The following is a 20,709-nucleotide window of genomic DNA, read 5'->3' on the forward strand; positions in this document are numbered from 1 at the left end:
ATTAGAGTTCATCAAGTAAAAAACGAATTAACTTCCGCCCACATTTATTCACATTCCACCTATTTTACCCTCCACATAACTAACGCCCAGTAAAGTTCTTCAACAAGTTCAACAAACTATGGAACAGAAAGCTCCAAATACTATACAGAGAAAATTTTCGCACTTCCCCGCTCCCCTCCACTCGTTTCGACTTCTCATCCTTCGCCTTCCGAGGTGCAATCGCATACTTGACCACACCCGGTATAAAGTTCCTATAGTAATCATCCCAATCCATCCGGGTCAAATCGAACGGAAACAGCTCGCTGTCCTCCTTGCTCACTTCGTCCCGCCACAACCGTTGCATATTCTCGTTCTGCATGGTCCACTCGTGAAAGGTGAAAAACTTCAGCACCTCACTTTGGTTGATCATCCGTTCGAAAACCTGGGACATGGCTGGAGCTTGCCCACGGAACTGCCGCGCCAAGTCGAGAAAGAATCCTTCCACGCGCATCAGGGTTTTGCACATGGCGTATCGCGCCGGGCTGCGAGTAACTGTGGCTGTTACGAGGTAGCTGTAATAAAGATCCATCTCTTGAACTTCATAGATTTCCTTAAAAAAACGGTTGTAACTTACGCCAACATCCGTTTCGCCGGATCCAACCCCTCGTAAAATCGGTCAATGATCCGTTCCCACGTAAAAATATCCTCAGGATTCGTGTAGTTGTACACAGGAATACTCGGTGCCAGAGAGCGTTGTTTCGCAATGTCAACTGCGCAAATGAGCAGAGCGTTGACGCAATAATCCACCGGTACCAGGAACGGGCGCTTCCGGGTGTCGACAAAAGCGGCACTGTAGAGACCTTCCGATAGCATAACCACTAGTCCTGACGGCCCATTGAAGTTGTTGATCCATCCGGCGACGGGTTCTTGGTAGGTTGAGCTTACTGCAATGAGAGATACATACAGGGGGTGACAAAGTGATCGGGACAGGTAAAATTTTCACTTTTCAAAAAATGTTCAACTAGCTGTAACTTTTTTTTAAACTTAAGAACATTAAAAAAAAACAAATTAACACCTGGAGCATCATGAAATATTTTCATCAATTTCTCTATGAGTTCCTCTTCCATATACAACCTCTTTTGAACAAAAAAAACCCGATTTAATCCACCTATGGTGAACAGAACCCTTCTTACACTTATTAAAATTACACTAGTTTACAAAATAAAATGAAAGTCGTGCACTTCTGACAACGACCAAAATTTTTGGAGCACAATTTAGCGCTGATTTCGAAACCGACCTTCAAAAAATTTTAAGTAGAACAGTTTTAGAGTTTTAGCTTAATATTGAGTTTTACAACTTTTTGAAATATGGAATTTACTCAAATTCAAATATCTTGCATTTTGTTCAACCAATTTTAAATCTTTTTCCATAAATTAAAAGCTGAATATAATAGCATTCGATCATCTGAATGCAGGTTTTGCGTGAGATTGATAAAATTCGAGATATTGGCAAGTTTTAGGGACGATCTCCTTAAATTTTAGCAACATTTCTGAAAATATATGAAGAAATATATTTTTTTCAATTAGAAAAAAAAAAACAATTTAAAAATTCTTTTTCAGCGTTTATTTGACATATCATATGTTGGCGAGTTACATTAGTGAGTTAATCGGAGCATTGATTACGGAGAATGAGATGTTTGAATTGAGCGACTTTGCTTAAAAATAGAACAAAAATCGATTTCAAATCATCAACATTGTATGGAAAGTCGAAAAAAATTCCGCTCTACTGTATTTTTTTTCCTTCGTGTTTTCGAACTCAGGGCATGATTCCACAACAAAAATGATCATCAGCTTACCGAGTTCAAAAATGCTGTAAACTAGTGTTATTGTTGTATTCGAGGTTGTATTATATGTATTTAACATATTTATTTTGTGTAATTGACCAAAAGTTCTAGAAAATATTGTGGATTTGGCATCTAGTGGATTGGTTTCCAAAATAGCATCATGGACCATGGACTAAACTACCAGAAATGCCAGACACCTCCTAGAATCTTGAATGGAATGTTTAAAAAATAGCTTTCATATTCTGGAATATTGTATATTTTGTTAACTGCCAAAATATCTTGAATCGATTAACAAATGGGTAAGAAAATCATCGAGAAACACTTTGTCTAATATCGTCTAATAGTCGATTAAATTAGCTACGAAGTACTTGGTATTCATGGTTATGGTGTAAAAAGGACAAAAGTGATATATCTACTATGTTCATCAATTTTAGCATTGGCTAGTTATTTTAGCTATTGTAATTTAAATCTGTGAGGTTCATTAAAAATATTTCTGTCCGGTTCTTGCATTTTTTCCCACAATATATGAATTCAAAGCTTTCATTTAACATATTGTTAGTTTTCATAGAATTCCTGTGTATTTATTATTTGTTATTTATAATTTTGTTGAAAACAGTAACCTGCTAGTATGAGGTCAGCATTATTTATTGAAAAATAATTTCCCATAGACTGGTCAAAAACTAATGCAAGAGAACAAGTGCATATAATAATAAAAAAAAAGAATTTATTGATATACTCTTCGTAAGATATCTCAGTAATCAAATGTCGAATCGAAATAAAATTTCAGGGCCTTTTTCTAGGATATTGTAGCTTTCATTTGGTGCTTAGAGAACCTAAATCGGTTGACAGACGGCTGAGATATTTATTATGGTACCCTTGGTCAAAAATCTCTCAAGAAGTTAACCTGTATTACTCCCAAGAACTCTTTGAAAGATATCTCGGTAACCAAATGTCCAATCCTAATGAAATTGTATAGGGTTCTACTAGAATGTTGTAGCTTTCAGTTGGGGCCAGGAGAAGCGATATCGGTTGACAGACGGCTAAGATATTTATTATGATACACTTGGTCAAAAATCTCAAAAGGTTTAGTTGTATAAATCCTAAGTACTCTTCGAAAGATATCTCTGTAACCAAATGTCCAATCGAAATAAAATTTCTGGGCGATCTACTAGGATGTTGAAGCTTTCATTTGGTGCCAAGAGAACCCAAATCGATTGACAAACGGACGAAATATTTATTATGATACACTTGGTCAAAAATCTTAAAAAGTTTAGATGTATGACTCATAAGTACTCTTCGAGAGATATCTCGGTAACCAAACATCCAATCGAAAAAAAATTCAATAGCGTTCTACTAGGATGTAGTAGCTTTCATTTGCTTCCAAGAGAACTAAAATCGGTTGACAGACGGCTGAGAAACGTGCGTGACTTTTTTTTGTAACGCACATACACACACACACACATACACACATACACACATACACACACACACATACAGACATTTGCTCAGTTCGTCGAGCTGAGTTCATTGGTATATGACACTCGGCCCTCCGGGCCTCGGATCGAAAGTCGGTTTTTCGAGCGATATTTATACCCTTCTTATGGGTGTAAGAAGGGTAAAAACTATGTAATTGCCGAATATTTTTGTTGAAGTTATGCCTAAACGGCATTTTTTATATTTCGCTAGTTACCTATGACCAGTGCTTAAAATGTTTTTTCGACATATCTAATGTCAACCACCTACAGCTGAACCTGGGAATATGGTACCGTCCCTACACAGATACGGATCACTTTCATGTTTAAAGTCGAATATCTTGCTCTCTATATCTATATCTATAACATGATCCTATTTGTTTTCTAAGATAACAAGTGATTTAAAAGACCCTAATCTGAGAATTAAACGTATTATAATGCAACGATAGAGTTGTCTTCTCACAACTACCATAAAATAGTTGCATTCCATAAGAAGCTTCTCCTGCAGTGGTAAGCTCCAAAAGGGTCGAAACCCATCGATTTTGATATAAAAATTGCTCGTACACCTTGGATAAGATATGTCTGTATCTATTTAGCGAAGTTTTGCTAAATTCTGGGACTCAAATACAAATATATTGTAACAGTGATCCATAATGTGAGCTGATCGTTTGACGCAATTATGGATCACTTTGAACAAATAAAGATTTTCGCTCCGCTCAATGCTCTTGATACTATATTTTTAGCTCAAAGTTTAAAGAAAAAAAAAACATCATTTAAAAAAAACATAGAACCTTGAAAACTAAGTGTTTTGAAACGCGGAATGGTAATAATTATACTTAAGATGTAGAAACTCACTAAACCCTATAGGCGTACCTCTTGCAAAGATACGGGACTTTTTCATTTTTCTCTTTATTTCTGTTGTAATATCGGGTACTCCATCAATAAAATAATCAATACACTGCGTAGTTTAGCCTTCCCAAACCAAAATCAATATTATGATTGAATTTTAATGGCTTTTCTCGGTGAACTTAATACTACTCAAAGAAGGAGGGAGTAACGAAAGTAATGAAAGAAACGGTGGATAGAATCGCAAGTGTGCGACGAGAGAAATTGAAAGCGCCGGGCTAGCGATAACGGAGTCGTGCGTTCGAATCCCACGAAAACAAGTGGTATTTTTTTCACAAATTTATCTCTCAATTTGCCAATTAAACGTACTTTGCCTAAAAATACTTCAAGTTTTTACGTCTATTTCAGACATACTAGCCGACTGGTATAGCCGGAAAAGGGCAATAAAATCATTGTCAGAAATTTTATTATTATTATTTCTTTATTAGTGAGGCTTTCAGCCACAGGCTGGTTCACCTCCTATAAGCAGAAATTTTAAGTTTTCGAATTTTACCGCTAGGTAGCGCTGTAAGCGTTCAATAAATAAACCCTTTGGTATTATTGTTGGTGACTATATGCCAAACAACTTTGTCGAAGACCGCAAAGTGATCCGACGTCTGTGTAAAAAATTATACCCTAGTTAAAGTGAGGCAAGACATTATTGTTGTTTTTCCAGTGCAATAATATCAATAATGAAATCTCAATACTTCGCCTCACTTTGCCTAGGGTATAACTTTTTTCACAGACGTCGGATCACTTTGCGGTCTTCGACAAAGTTCTTTGGCATATAGTCAACTATAATAATACCAAAGGGTTTATTTTTTGAACGCTTACAGCGCCACCTAGCGGCAAAATTCGTAAACCTAAAATTTCTGCATACATTTGGCCAAGTTTTCCCATACAAACTTCAAGCGTTTTGAGCGCCCTCTTAAGCTTAATCGATTTTGCTCAAATTTTGAACGTAGATTCTGGGACTCCAAAACAACTGATTCAGGAGGTAAGACTTAGCATTTTTCAAAATTTTTGTTTTTCATATAAGTGTGGGCCACCCTACTGTGTCCCCACGGGATATGAAAAACTTGTGCGGCTATAGCAGTTTTACAATAAAGTCACGGAAAAAACGCTTTTTTTTCGAATATTTAAGGTAAATGTCACGGACTACTCTCGGAAAATGCCAACTGAAACTCATGGTGAATGTGAATCAGCACAAGTTTACCATATTCTCAGGTTCAGCTTCTAAAATAAACTGTAGGTGGTTGAATTTAGATATGTCGAAACGACATTTTCACCACTGCCTATGAGTATCACATCGACAAAATTCTGAATTCAGTGTAAGTGTAAGTCTTCATCCTATGCCCCTATATTCATCCCATTGCAAAAATAGACGCTTACAGCACTGATTGTTTTTTTTTCTGTTATCTCATGGTTTCCCAAACTATGGGTCGCGACAAGTGTTTTTATTCAAAGAGAAGCCACTTACTGAAATTAACATAAACTTCTTCCCATGACAGACGTGGAGAAGCAGAGGTGATCTCGGTCTCTAGAAAGCAACACTCGTCATACTATCATTCCATCTCTACGGTCATCGACGTAAGGACGCGGCCGACCAAGGTAAGTAAAAAGAAGGTAATCCGATATGCTAAATCACACAATCCGCCATATTGGAATTTTGAGTAACAGCTGTCAAGCTTGTTTTGATATTGAAGTTTATCAATTAGCACGCCATAACCTCAAAGTTGTCACTTCGTGTTGTATATACGCGAGCTAATATGGTGATTTCAACCAACGAGCTTGTGTCACAATTTCTAGCATCGAAGATAATCATTTCAACGACTTGCTCTAGAGCATATTCCCCGTCCCCTGAGAAATTCTTCTGAAATCCTGCTGGAATTTTTTGGAATGGTTTAGAATATATGAGACCTCCGGGTGAAATTTCCATTTCAAAACCAAGCTGCCGGAGCTTCACTTTCATGGCTTTCCTCCAGATTCTGATTTCAAGATCTCAGCTTTTTTTGTTTAAATTTAGATAGTCAATAAGGCATGCGTAATGCTAATGTTGTTATGTCGAAATAATCAAAAAAAAAATATTTATGTCGCCAAGATTAACTTGAAATCCTAAGACAAGCACCTGCACTTCCACTGCGACAATTTTTCACTTGTGAGGGGATAAACAACAACTACTAGCAACCCCACAAAAACCAATAGAGTACAGCGTAATCAAACTCGCCAGCAGTCGCAACCACCACCATTATTGATTCAATCAAGTTTATAATTCTTGAAGGGGCACATTAATAACAGTAAGCTACTGTCAAGATCCGTTTGTTGATGCATTGAGCAATTTAGATCATTCTGGTCAATCACAGAGTAGCAAAATTATATAAAATATTAAAAAAAAATCCTAAACTACTGCATCCATTTCATGGCACCAGAAATCATAACGGTTATCGGCTTTCAATGATTGAGCCTCAAACTCTTAAGAAAAATCCGCTATCTTATAGCCGCTAAGTATACCCATATTGCATGGTTTTAGGGCCGAAAACTCTATCAAACAGACGTCATCTTGAATTTTGGGCCGCCATCTTGGATTTTAGACCGCCATCTTGGATATTCTGGTCGCCAATTTTGGACTCCGGGCATCTTCCCCATACCAAACATACCCATATTGCATGGTCTTAGGGACTAAAACTCCATCGAACATCCGCCATCTTGAATATTAGGCTGTCATCTTGAATTTTGGGCGGACATCGCGACACATTGTCTTGCTAACTGTTCATCAGGTTATCGAAATGTCCCATGCATGGGTTCGGTAAATTTCATATTTGGCCACTTTTGACGGGGCACACCCGAAAACGATTCCGGAACACTACCGATAGTTTTAATTATAGTCTGAGCCTATGTTCAGGTTACTTGAAAAGCCGCAATTTGGTGTATCGCATGTATGGTTTGGGTTCACTTTTACATTTGACCACTTCTGGCGCGACACCCGGAACTAGTTACACTACCGGTGGTAAGTTAAGGGGAATGTGTCTACATATTTTCTTATTATCCGTATTTGTTGTCAGTAAAAAAAAAAGCGATTTGATGTACTGCAGTCATGAGTTTGATTCATTTTTTTTTTATTTGGCCAATTCCGACGGGACACCCGGAACCGGTTGTGGAAGACTATCGGCAGTCTATAACGTAATTTGAGGCTATTTTCTTGACAATCGTTCATCAGGTTATTGAAAAAAGCCGCGATTTGATGTGTCGCATGCATGTGATTGGTTCTCTTCTACATTTGACCACTTCCGAAGGGACGCCTGGTACCGATTCCGAGACACTACTAGTTTTCCCAAATATGATCTGAGACTTTTTTCTTGTTAACCGTTTATCAAGTTACATAAAAAGCCATTTGATGTGTTGTGAATATTGGTTTGGATCACTTTTACATTCGACCACTTTCGATGCAAAACCCGGAACCAGTTCCAGAACACTACCGGTTGTCCCAAATATGCTCTGAAACTGTATTCATTACCAATCGTTATCAGGTTATCTAAAGATCCGCGATTTGTTGTGTCGCATGCATGGTTTTGGTTCACTTTTATATTTAGACACCTCCAGCGGAACATCTGGAGCCGATTCCGGAACACTACCTGTAGTTTCCAATGTGCTCTGAGCCTATTTTCTTGCTAACCGTTCATAAGGTTATCGAAAAGGCCATGATTTTGATGTGTCGCATGCATGAGTTTGGTTCACTTTTATATTTGACCACTTCCGGAGGGACACCCGGAACCGGTTCCGGAACACTACCATTTCAGATATGGTCTGAGACTATTTTCCTGCTTACCGTTCATCAGACAATCGAAAATGTTGTGGTTTGACGGGTCGCATGCATGGTTTTGTTGCATTTTTATATCTGGCCCCTTCCAGTACCCCAGGTCCGGAACACCTAAATCGCCATACCTCTGGAAGAGCTGGACCAATCTGAACTATCGAGAGACGAACCAGCCAAGGGCTGAAAGTCTCTCTAATAAAGACAAATCAATCAATCTGAACTATTTTCAATAGGAAATAGTGGGACGAGATACCCCGTCGAATGAATCATTGGTCTTTGAAATTAGTTTATATGTATCATCCAAAAAATGAAGTGAACTTTTTGTGCACACATACATACACACAGACATCACCTCAACTCGTCGAGCTGAATCGATTGCTATATTATAAGATTTGACCCCTCCGGGGGCTCTATCAAATTTTCGTTTTTGAAGCAAGCATAAATAGCCTTTCGGTACTCCTTGGTGCAAGAGAAAGGCAAAAAAATAATTGAAGCTCAATAGCCTTGTTTATACTGCGACATTTTTTTTTTAATCAAGGCCCCTTTTGTAACAATTCCTGAGAGAAAGATTAAATAAAGCCTGTTTGCCTGTGAGATTAACCACAATAATGTAAACAAATAGTGGCCAAAACCGTAAAATATAAAAAAGTTATGTCTGTCGCATATTTTTTTATTTCGTTTTTATCTAGGTATAGTAAAAGCTAGAAATCGAAAGACAAAGAGTAGTTCTTTCAAATGAGGAAAAATAATTGTAGGTTTGCTGGGAAATCTAGGAGTCCAGGGATATATAAAAATGAGTTTGAATTCCTTTTGAGGCCACAAAACTCACGAACAGATTAACCGATCAGCATGACTCTTGCACGGGTCGATTCGTATTCATCGTGGCTGTGCTTATAAGTAGAAAAGTTACAAAAATCAACTAAAAAAGTAAAAAAAATGAGGGAGTATTAATCATTACATGGGCTGGGAAAAAATCAACACGATCGAATTGAAACCAATTTAGAATGCGGTGCATTTATGAGCTCAATAGTTCTATCTATTCTATATATAGACTGTTTCAGAAATAATAAATACACTAACAATTAACTGCCATTTCAATTTAAGCACAATATCCAAAAAAGTGCCTTCTAGCCCTTATAGTTAGCATGCTAACGAAGCAAATAATACCAATTTTGTTGATGTTTCTGGTAAAAGTTAAAAAATAGGGCTCTGTAAACTAGATGATTAAAATTTAAAGTTGCACAAAGTGGTCAAAAAATGTAACATTGTAGAAAAGAAAAATATCTCACAAATAAAATAAATAATTTCCAAACACAATACAAATTACTGTATCGCGAAAAAAAAATATTTCTCGATTGGTAAGAGTAATTTTTACTGGAATATTTGATCAAGAACCACCATTACGGGCGTTCTTAATGCATTTTTTTATATTTTAAATGTCTCAACAACACCAGTAGCAACAAACGGTAAGCAAACGAATGTCTTAAATACTGCTTACTACATTCGTTTTTATGGTATAACAAACTTTGCCATCTGAAGGATCGAATGAGCTGAAAAAATAAATTTGTTCAAATTAAACGTGTTCAGGAAAGCTAATAAACTGTGTGGTAATTCTTATGTTCCGTAGAAAACCTTAAAAAATAAGAAACTTGATCTCAGAAAAAATGTTGTGGAAATGCTTTTATCGATTTTCCCCAGATTTTGATCAAAACTTTTCTTAGACAACTTGTTGAGAAAGCGAATGTGATAAAAAAAAAATTGGATAACTTTTGGTATTTAGTGATGAATAATGTTGAAATCATGAAAAAACACCTTTGTGCAAATGCAAATTTTGAGAATGAAGTTAATTGTTAGAGAACTCGACTGTTCTTCAAATTATCAAGACAATTAAAAATATGGAGTACAATATGCTTTATTCTCAAAGAAGCTGGTAAAAATCGTTAGAGCAGTACATTTTATTCAATGAAAAAAGTGTTTTTTTTTAATTTCTGAAACAGTCTATATACATGTGTGTCACGATATTGCTCCAATTAAGTTACTAAATTATACATATTTTACGTTAAAAATATTGATTGAAAATTTTGTACCGCTGATGACACGAAAACTGCACAATTTTTAAGATTAATTTTAAGAAATTGCTGTTACGAAATAAACTTTGCGGGCAAATCGACCACAAATATCAAAGTCACACCATAGTTAAAAGAACTGGAAGGATGTCCTTAAGGACAGACTTGTTAGAATCCCAAAATGGACGCCACAATGGTCGACTTTGACACCTACTCACGATTTCGAGCGCACAAATCTTTTCGTAAACAAAAGTAGCGCATCTGATCCTCTTATTTTAAGCTTATCACAAGTGATCAAGAACAGAATAATAAAATGCACTGTTGTTTGAAGCTTGCTTCTGGACATTTGTGCGTTTGAAATTCTGATGCACTGTTGAAGCGGGATTTCAAGACGTTTGTCCTTAACAGTATAACATTTTTTTAAATCATATTTTCATTGTAATTTAATTTGGAAAAAATATTTTCTTATCACACTATTATTATGCATCCATGATCCAATTTATGAACACTGGCATAATCTACGATGTTAGCATGACTGCCAGATTTTTTTTCCACTTTACCTAACCGTGCTTTTCATGGGGTTTCAAGGGCGTTCCAGAAGTGTTCAAGAGGAATTTAGAGTGTTAAGGGGGTCCCAGGAGCAACCCACGGATTTTAAAGGGATTTCAGGGACGTTCCATGAGTGTTCTTGGGGGTTGAGTAGATCAGTGTTGGTAAAATCACACTCAAAGCAGACTCATGAACCGCTCCTGCGTGAGCAAACTCGCGCACGATTCTGAATCATTTTCTCTCGCGCGAGATTTTCATGCAAAATCTCATTCGCTTGTAAAACGAATCCAAATCCATTTGAACGGAATTCAATATTATTGTACACTAGGTTTGCTTTTGTTCTATCATATTGTGGGATCCTTAACAGTTCCCCCATAACCGGTTCCGGATGTTCCTGATCCGGGCACTTACTGGTCTACTGGATGCCGTCTCCTCCGTCAACAATCCGCTTACTTCCTCTCATACTGCTCACCACTGACTGACTGAGCAGCACAACAACACTCAAAACTCAAACCACCAAACTTATACAACTGTTTACCATGTAACAAGATTTACCCATTTTGATTACAAGGTTTGTATACCTGCAAGGTACCACATCTCCCTTTTTCTATAAAATAAAATGATGAGTTATGTTTTCTTACATTTGCTTTAATAGAACAGTTCATGAGAATGTTTATCAGTGAAGCTGACTTCTCGTATACAGTTAGCCTTATGTTATCAACTTCCTCTAACTCTTTCTGACATATTACAACGTCGTCTGTCGAACGAATGGTCTGCCTCCCCAGCAGGGTTTATGCTCAGCCACGTTCGCATGATTGTCACACCATTTCCGTCATGTCATAGTGTCACTTTCTATTATTCTATAAACATTTCTCCTCCATCTCTAGTAAAACCAATCAGTATTATCATCACATCCAATTCAACCTTATACATGTTCTGATGAATGTATCCTTAGTTTATACTAATGCTCCTACTATTCCTTCATTTTTTCCTGTTAGTTCATAAATCATAAGTACCACAGCACTTAACTATGAATCCTTTATTCTTATATATTCCTTATGTAATCCGTACATAGGTTATTTTTAATTCCGATATTCTTACTTAATACCAGAGAGTAAAAAATTCGAAGATTGAAAGTAAAGATTGAAATTCTCATTTTTTCATTCGTGTTTGGCCCCATTCATTGTCAGCTGAATGCCTCTCTTTTTTCATTCAATTCTCTGTCACGAATATTGTTTTGCACGTCGTAAAATGTCCAATTTCTGTTAACAGACGCACAATCCGACTTAATGGACAAACACAGAACATAATAATTATTCTAATTAACTACTATACACAAGTTTTGAGGTAATTGGAAGTATAATCGGGAGTTACGGTACAGTTTTATTTCTCAGTGAAAATTGTCAGTGACAGAAAAATGAATACAGTCCGGATTCGCTGGTTGGGTCACGACTGCGCTCCGATTAGCGAATCGTGTTCGTTCGTTGGGGCAACTGACAACTGATCAAAATGCTCTAGACACACGCAAGTGACGAGAAATACGTCACGGAACACTCATATACTTGCGTAAACGTTCTGTATACAGGAGCTGTGATGCGACGGCGGTCAGACGTCAAACTCGTTTTGACATCTATTTTGACATTGACAGTGCTTTTTAGTTGGGTTTTGCCCCAACCAGTGAACATTCAACCATCGAGACAGCCCATCTAACGAGCTCTCAACGAACGAATCGTCACTGTAGGTGAAAAAATTCATTCACCAAAATGAATTTTATTTTGATCCCTCAGTTGAGAATCTTCAAAATTCACGTTGAATTTCACTCATTGAAAATGAAAATTTTAAACTCTGCTTAATACTCATTTCTCTTGTTGCATTCATCCTAACTTTCTTAATCCATACTCTTGATTTACCGTCTAATTTCCTTGCGCTGGAACCATCCATTTTTAACGAACGTCTTACTCTCAGTTAGTTATTACTTATTTCACACGCATGTTCATTTAGAATTTCCCACAATCCTTCGAATTGTCGTATTTTGTAGCCAACCTTAGAAGCATCAGTTGTTGTTTTGAATCATATCACAAACATACCATATTCTTCTTGTAATCATTAGGTCGTTTCGGTTCTTGAACGCCAAGATTTTTTTCGTTGTCTGTTTTAATTTCGAACGGATCCAACATATCTATTTCCTGCAGTATTTTTTTTTGTGCATATTAGGTCTCCTGAAGTTTGCTCATACTGTCTTGCGTCTCACCTAATGAGAACATCCATATTCAAAATTTTACCACTTAGTGCAACAATCAACCTTGTTGTCTCTCTGGTTACAGATTTTTTTTTGTTTTTTTTTTTGGAACAACCGAATTATAAATTCACAATTAACTCTTCTCAGCAACATTTTCTATGGAAGTCGTCATGTACTGTTTGTCACTACTAATTTTACTCTTTTCATAAATATTATTCCTTTATATCTTCTCTAAATCCAGTACATCGGCAAACCCCCGATACCAGCACTGAAGTTACGCCAATATGAATAGGCAGTTACATCTTCATCTTCTAGAAATAACGTTATCACTGGGACAAAACCTTCTCCTCAGCTAAGATTTCTATTGGCGATTAAAAGTAGAGGTTATGTCGTGAAAGTTTGAAAGGGAAATATCAGTTCCCTATCAGTTTAATCATCAATTTTTTGGTTAATTTATCGATAAAATGAATTTTTCTACCCCGATCACACATTAAATTTTATCTGGAACGACTCAATCACTAAAATACGAAATGGGATTTCACAAAACTTAACCTCACTTTAGGAGGCCAATGAGCGCTTCCAGTTATTACCTGAAGCTGCCAACGATCATTTTGCATGTGTATATCGTGGGACAGGCACAAAGATGCTCTATGCCCAAAGAAAATCAAAGTTTTTTTTCTCGAAAAATGCTTGGATCAATCGGGAATCGAACCCGTTACCCTCAGCATGATCATGTTGAATACCCACGCCTTTACGGCTATGGCTAATATGGGCCATTAGTTCTATTACATCTTCTCCATATAATTTTACCTCATATTCCATTCTGACATTTCTAATCCAGAGGTACCAATTCCGTTACGCTCTCCGGGAGCTATGCTGTGTCTTGCACCAGCTTCTTACAAGTCGGTTTCAAACAACACCATCTTCCCCCCATAACGCTCTCCGGGAGCAATGCTGTGCATTGCACCAGCCGCTGTATAACGGTCTCCGGGACCAGTCTTCACGCTCTCCGGGAGCAATGCCGTACGAATCCATTTCCTCTTTTTTTTTTTAGGACCAACCCACTCTAAGAGGAGCTGCATTGTATTATGTTTCCAGATCAAAACCGAATTAGCGACATTTTTTCTTTGACTTCCGCTGCTTTTGCCTTGCGTTAAACACAATGTCGGAAGTGGGGCGCTGTATTGTACACCTGGTGCTCTATACAGCGCCCCACTTCCGACATTGGGTTTAACGCAAGGCAAAAGCAGCGGAAGTCAAAGAAAAAATGTCGCTAATTCGGTTTTGAACTGGAAACATAATACAATGCACAACGTTTCTCTCGTTTGTCAATTTCCCCATGAAACTCTCTCAATCCTAAAGGGAATGCAACCATCGCTGCTTCCCGTAATCACTTTTCTTCAGGTTCAATGACAAACGTGCAGTATCATGTTCGCAGCCTTTCCGTCGGTTAAACCGCAAATGTTCCAAACTAAATCAGCCAAAAACGGTTCTGTTCTTCCTCCCTTGTCAACTAAATCGCCAATCCTTGTCGCCACTGTGGGAGACGAGCTTGGTGGTCTAGTGGCTACCGCTTCTGATTCATATGCAGAAGGTCCTGGGTTCAATCCCTGGCTCGTCCCTTTCCTCCTACTTTGTATCTTTCTATCAAGTTTCTCTCTCACCCTCTCTCTCTCCTACATATACATCTCATGTATATTCGTATGTTCGTAGCGATCGCTAGAACCAGAAACGGATTGAAAAAAAAAGCCGTTTCCCTTCCTTCCAACTTTCATCACAGCACAGTGTCAATCTATCATATAACGCCTACAAATTATGCAACCAAGCGGACTGTGCCGCTTCACAGTAATCTTCACACAATCTATCGCTTTACGCCTGGCACCCTTGCACCAATGCACGATCCATGTGCCAAAAATAAACATTTCCCACCAACACACCAACATCCGCATGACCTTGTGCAGGCGCAGAGGATTCAACGGCCTGATGTGGGCAAGCGATTGCAATCATCACTTCCCTCCCCTTCCCCATTGACCTGCAACCTGACGCAGCAGGCGCCATTGTCGCCTAAAAATACAAGACCACCAACGCTCACACACTGAAGATGCCTGTTAGTCCCAAGCAGCTATCTCATTGGTTCCTTGTGTGAGTGTAGCTGATCTGGCGATACTGGAGTTGCAACTGCGGGCGGTCAATCAAGCTCAAGCTCAAGCTCAATCCTTGTCGCCACTGTGGGATCCTTAACAGTTCCCCCATAACCGGTTCCGGATGTTCCTGATCCGGGCACTTACTGGTCTACTGGATGCCGTCTCCTCCGTCAACAATCCGCTTACTTCCTCTCATACTGCTCACCACTGACTGACTGAGCAGCACAACAACACTCAAAACTCAAACCACCAAACTTATACAACTGTTTACCATGTAACAAGATTTACCCATTTTGATTACAAGGTTTGTATACCTGCAAGGTACCACACATATAATCCTAAAAACTTTGATGTAAATAATAAGAACACCAAGAAATAAAGCAATGAGTGAAATCACGAGTCAACTCATGCATGATTTTTTCAGCGATGAGTTAGGCGAGTCAAGAATCACGCGTGAAAAAACTCAACCATGAGATTTGAGAATTTGAGTTTTTACCAACACTGGAGTAGATCCCATTGGTTTCTAGGAGTGTTTCAGGGGCTTTCAAAGGCGTACTTTTCTTTTGTCGTTTTCGCTTCTAATCAAATCTTGTCAGCCATTTTTGCATCTAGTCATGTTTAAAACGATTTCAGTCCACTAGATCTGTCTTCAAATGAGCGATTCCTTGTCATTTAAATGAATTGTCACTAGCTGGGACTAGCTGGGTACAAAACACGAAAAACCCGGGAAAATTCCGCCAGAGTGAAAAAATATCGGATATCGGGTCAAAGTCGGGTCAAATTTTATCAAATGTTGGACCACTGTTGGAATCACATCGGGTAACAGTTGGGTTTATGTTGGGTTTAGTGCCCAAAACAAAAACAGGTCAATGATAGGTGTATGTCGGGTTATACGGCATCAATTACGAACAAAGCTTCAACCGTTCAACAATTAGCGAGAACCGTCAAACATTAGGATTAGCCAGCTTAAGGAAGCGTTCAGCATTTTGGTTACAGACTTCTCATACAAATGTTCTATTTTCTCTTTGAAAATGGAATTTAAGGGAATACAAATTCAATGGGTATATGGAATAAGTAGATCTAGATTCTAGACGTTCACTGTATATTTTTCAACTAAAGTTGAATTATGCACGGAAAAAACAAACGAAAACCAAAATGCCAACCGTTCAACAATTGGCAAATTACCCTAGTAAAGATATAAAAATAATAATAATTTGCTGATAAAACCTCCAAACTTGTCCCATGTTCTACGAAAATCCTTATTGGACCACTTTGTTGCACATGGCAGAATATTTAGAAGATTTTCTGGATGCATAGTTGAAGAAAAATCCGAAATAATCTTTGAAGGTTGACTAAAGAATTTTTAGGATAAATTCCAGAAAAAAACTCTTAAAGGGTCGTAGAAAAACTTTTGATTGAATATCTGCAGTTAATGCACAAGAATTCATTATTGAAATCCTAAAGAAAATCATGCGGTCATTCCATAGGGGCCGTTCATAAACCACGTAGACTTTTTGGGGGGAGGGGGGGTCTGACCAAAGTCTACGCGCCATACAAATTTCAAAATTTTTGTATGGGCAAAAGTCTACGAGGGGGGAGGGGGGGTCTGAAATGGCCAAATTTTGGTCTACGTGGTTTATGAACAGCCCCATACGTAATCTTTCTAAATATTAAAAACGAATTTCTGGAGCTATTTTTAGTGTAAAGTTTTATTTTGAGCCCCACTTCTAATGTTACCAATACTTACCAATCGGTGGCCGAAAAATTCCAATCGGCAAATCTCCGTACTTGTCCCGCACCATCACCTCGGCACACTTCTTGCTGAAGGTATAAGTGTTCGGGAAATCACCTATCAGATGTGGCTCCATCGCTTGCAATTCCGTATCGTTCAAATTGGACACAATGTTCATGATGTTAGCATATCCTCCAAACCCGATGTCGTCATAAATGCGTTCTTCAATCATACTCTTGTCACAGTTCGAGAAGAAAGTAGACACATGCACTACCACCTTGAGCCGCTTCATCAGACTCACAAGTCCCAGCAAACGATCGGTGTATTCTACATTCGTTCTCAGCGCACAATTCAGCGGTTCATTGAAGTTGATCGAGGCCAACAGATTGAAAACTACATCCACTTCTTCCACCAGTCTCACTTTCATTTCTTCCGCAATCATGTTACTCTCACTATCCAAGTCGACTTCGACCGGAATCACTTTGCCCCTCAATTCCTTATACTTAGACGGATCTTGCCAAACTCGATCGAACAGAACCCCCTCCAGCATCTTCTGCAGACGTTCATCAGCACTGGAGTTCCGCTTAGCTCGTATCATAACGTACACCTTCGCGACATCCAACGACCGTAGGATCTTCTCGAGCAGAACCTGACCGAGGAAGCCCGAGGCCCCAGTAATCAAAACCGTCGACCCTCGGTAGAACTTTCCAACCTTCGAACTGTTACCGTCACTCATCTTGAAGCCCTTCCTCTTGCGGGACGATCTAATCCGGCGTACGACCGTAAAGCAACTAATCGGATTAATCCGCAACCTCTCCAGACCACAGTTCTTCAGAAGGCGCATTGTAGGAGCCGCTCCTCTTTGGCAAACAACTTCAATTGCGATTATCTTCTGCCTGGTAGTGGGGATGGGGTTGATCCCGCCGGATACACCACCCATGAGTTGCCATATTCGCGAATGACTACCCTAATGCGATGTAGACGCCGTAAGCCACCACGCTGCATTTGCCCACGGTAAACATCTCTCGGCGGCGGATCCGCAACGTAGATATTTACCAGCAACTCATCAACGTTAACAACGTGATTGAACGCGGCCCGCACCGTATACAGTTGACTTGGTGCGATTTTTCTATGCGTCAGGCTTGATTGCACCACCAGCTCCAGTACCAGCAGATGCCTTGTGGTCGCGATGCAAGTCACAATTGCAGGTGACCAGCGAAATTTGAATATCGATTATCCGCTGGGGCTGCGATTAAGGAATTATGTTGTGCAGGTAAACAAAAACAGGAGTGCAACCGATGTACGTTGGCTTAGCCGACTTAACCAATTTGCGTATCATCGCTGCTAATGTTGACGTCGTTGATGCGGTGCAATGCGAGTAAGAATCCGATTAGCTTGCCGTCAAGGGTATTGTAACGATGAGATGACCAATTAATGTGTTTGATGTGCAAAGTTTAGCGTTACAGCGCACATTTGCAGTTCAGTATCAACGGCAGATATATCTGAACCTAATAAATATCAGCAATCCGAAGGAGTGTTATGTAAAACATTGCGGACCTATTGATTTTCAGAATTGTTATTTACTTATTCTAACTGTTGAACATAAAGTTAACCTCAGAACTTTCCCATCCAAACTAAATTATACAACCAAGGGGGTCTCCAGTTAGCCTAGTGGTTAAGGCTATGGATCGCCAATCCGGAGACGGCGGGTTCGATTCACGTTCCGGTTGGGAAAATTTCTCGACTCCCTGGGCATAGTGTATCATTGTACGTGGCCACACAATGTACAAATTCATGCTATGCCAGGCAAAGAAAGCCCTTCAATTAATAACTGTGGAAGTGCTCAAAGAACACTAAGTTGAAGCGAGGTCGGCCAAGTTCCAGTGGGAACGTAGAGCCATAAAGAAGAATAAGTCAACCAAGTTTCAGGCAATTTGAACAACCAAACCTTTCATGACTAAGGGGACAAAACTGTCGAAAATATCCAATATCGCTTTTATGACATACACTGACTGTGGGTGCTAATTGATTGGGCATACACCGATGCAAAAACTATGGTTTGAATTGAGCTCAAATTTTTACACGGAACTACGAAAACAAATATGCCGAATTTTGCTTATACGAAGTACAATATGTTCCCGATCACAGGTCTAAACGTGACAAGGCAACCAAAATGGGTAAAAGTAACCGGAGAGCAGCTTGATTAACACGCGTGCCGCTTTCCGAACGACAGTTTCGTACATTTTGAATGCCTTACTGTCAATGTTAAACAGCAAGCACGAAAGACCATCACATTGCCGAAACTCTTAACGAGATTCGAAGGGATTCAGGAGTGTCCCTGATACTCGAACTATGCATATCACCTAATCCAATCAGTTTACCCGGGAATCCGTATTGGTGCATAATCTGCCATAGCTGGTCTCGATCAATTGTATCATACGCTGATTTATTTTGAACAAGTGATGTGCGGGCACGTTGTATTCGCGGCATTTCTTCAACACTGATCATGGTTTCCACTGGAATCCTTGCCAGGATTTAAATTGGAATCTCTGTCAGAATTTCTCTTGAATCCCTGCCAGAATTCGTCTGGAATTCCTGCCAGGTTTCTGCTAGAATTCCTGCCAGGATACTGCTGGGATTATAGCCGAGATCTCCTTTGGAATTCCTGCCAGAATTGCACTGGAATCCCTGTCCTGATTGCCTTGGAATTCCTGTCTTGATTTTCCCTGGTATCCCAGTCAAGATTACTGTCAGATTTCCTTCGAAATGCCTGTTAGAATTCCCACGGATTAAGTCTCAGGATTACACTGGAATTCCCTGTTAGAATATCTCCAAAATTCCTGTGAAAATTCCTCCGGAACTCTTGTTAGAATTCCTCCGAAATTCCTGTTAGGATTCCTCTGGAAATATTGTTGGGGTTCCTCCGAAAATTTCCTAACAAGATTTTGCCGGAATTCCTGTCAGCATTTTCCTGTTACCACTGCCTGCCAGGCTTCCCCAGCAATACCTGTCAATATTCTCCTGCAATTTCTGTCAGGATTTTCCTGGAATCTCTCTGGAAGCACCGCATACCATCACCCCATTCTGTAAAGTTTTTTTTTCTTTCTTCAAACACTTAACCTGATTTGAAGCTCTTTTGTCCACTAGGGCACTGCGTGAGCGATTCTAATTGGCACTTACTCTTTGTACAGCGCCTGGATTCTTTTCTTATTTTACTATATTGAACTGGTTGCCGTTGCGCTGCTGTCACTTTTCTACCCTGTCCATGGTAGAATGATGAGCACGAGGATGTTGATGTATGACTCTTGTTCCTTTTCCAGTCCGATTGGCGGTCCATTATGAGTTGCCGTTAGCCGATATCCATGTTTCCGGGTCCGTTGGAGCATATGGTCTGAAGAGGGTCAGGTGCCAGCCGCTCTCGAGGGGGGGGGGGGAGCAACTGACGAAAAATTGCCGGGGCTGGGATCGAACCCATGACCATCCACTTATGAAGTGAACGTGTAGCTTCTACGCTACGGGCCCCGGCTAATTCTGTAAAGTTGATAACGTCAAATTTGAACATTACCATACAAAAATATCAGTAACGGATTAGAGCGATATTTTCTCTAAAATTATAAATGTAGGGTGGAGTAGGCTAAAATGGGCCACTTATTGAACTCACACACCATAACCGCCATCCAATTCTGTAAAGATAAAAACATTTAGTTTGTACATTATTATACAAAAAATAATTAGTAGTATTGCAATCAAACTTAAGCACTTTGCGCCACCCGTGGGTCTTAGGGGGTCATAGACAGCTCAAAAAGAATCTATGTAATATTGCCATAGACTAATTGCTCCCAATTTCAGACTATTACAGAACACACTGATTACGGCAACGATTAATTCAATGGTTTGATAATTTGTTAAAAAAAATACAAAAATAAGAAATAAAACAAACAGTTCTTCGTTTTGCATAAGATGGATGGGGACACCCTGCTGAATAG

At 39.1% G+C, this 20,709-nt stretch overlaps 1 protein-coding gene across 1 annotated transcript; it reads right to left on the bottom strand.

The window, feature by feature from the left end:
- Window positions 1-27: 27 nt before the first annotated feature.
- Window positions 28-17,696, bottom strand: LOC109397157 (fatty acyl-CoA reductase wat). The gene is made up of 3 exons (XM_019669496.3): window positions 16,739-17,696; window positions 614-923; window positions 28-551 (listed from the first exon to the last, which is right to left on the bottom strand). The coding sequence occupies exons 1-3, from the start codon at window positions 17,661-17,663 to the stop codon at window positions 80-82; spliced, it is 1,707 nt and encodes a 568-aa protein (XP_019525041.3). The 5' UTR covers window positions 17,664-17,696; the 3' UTR covers window positions 28-79.
- Between the last annotated feature and the right edge of the window lie 3,013 nt (window positions 17,697-20,709).

Source organism: Aedes albopictus, chromosome 3 (genome assembly GCF_035046485.1).
Source record: "Aedes albopictus strain Foshan chromosome 3, AalbF5, whole genome shotgun sequence".
Lineage (NCBI taxonomy): Eukaryota > Metazoa > Arthropoda > Insecta > Diptera > Culicidae > Aedes > Aedes albopictus.

Excerpts from the sequence above, each read along its gene's own strand:
- LOC109397157 (XM_019669496.3), bottom strand. The coding sequence starts at position 17,663 with ATGGGTGGTGTATCCGGCGGGATCAACCCCATCCCCACTACCAGGCAG. Across the intron at positions 924-16,738 it reads AATTTTTCGGCCACCGATTG|TAAGCTCAACCTACCAAGAA; the intron begins GTAAGTATTGGT and ends CTCTCATTGCAG. Across the intron at positions 552-613 it reads CCGGCGAAACGGATGTTGGC|CTACCTCGTAACAGCCACAG; the intron begins GTAAGTTACAAC and ends TCTTTATTACAG.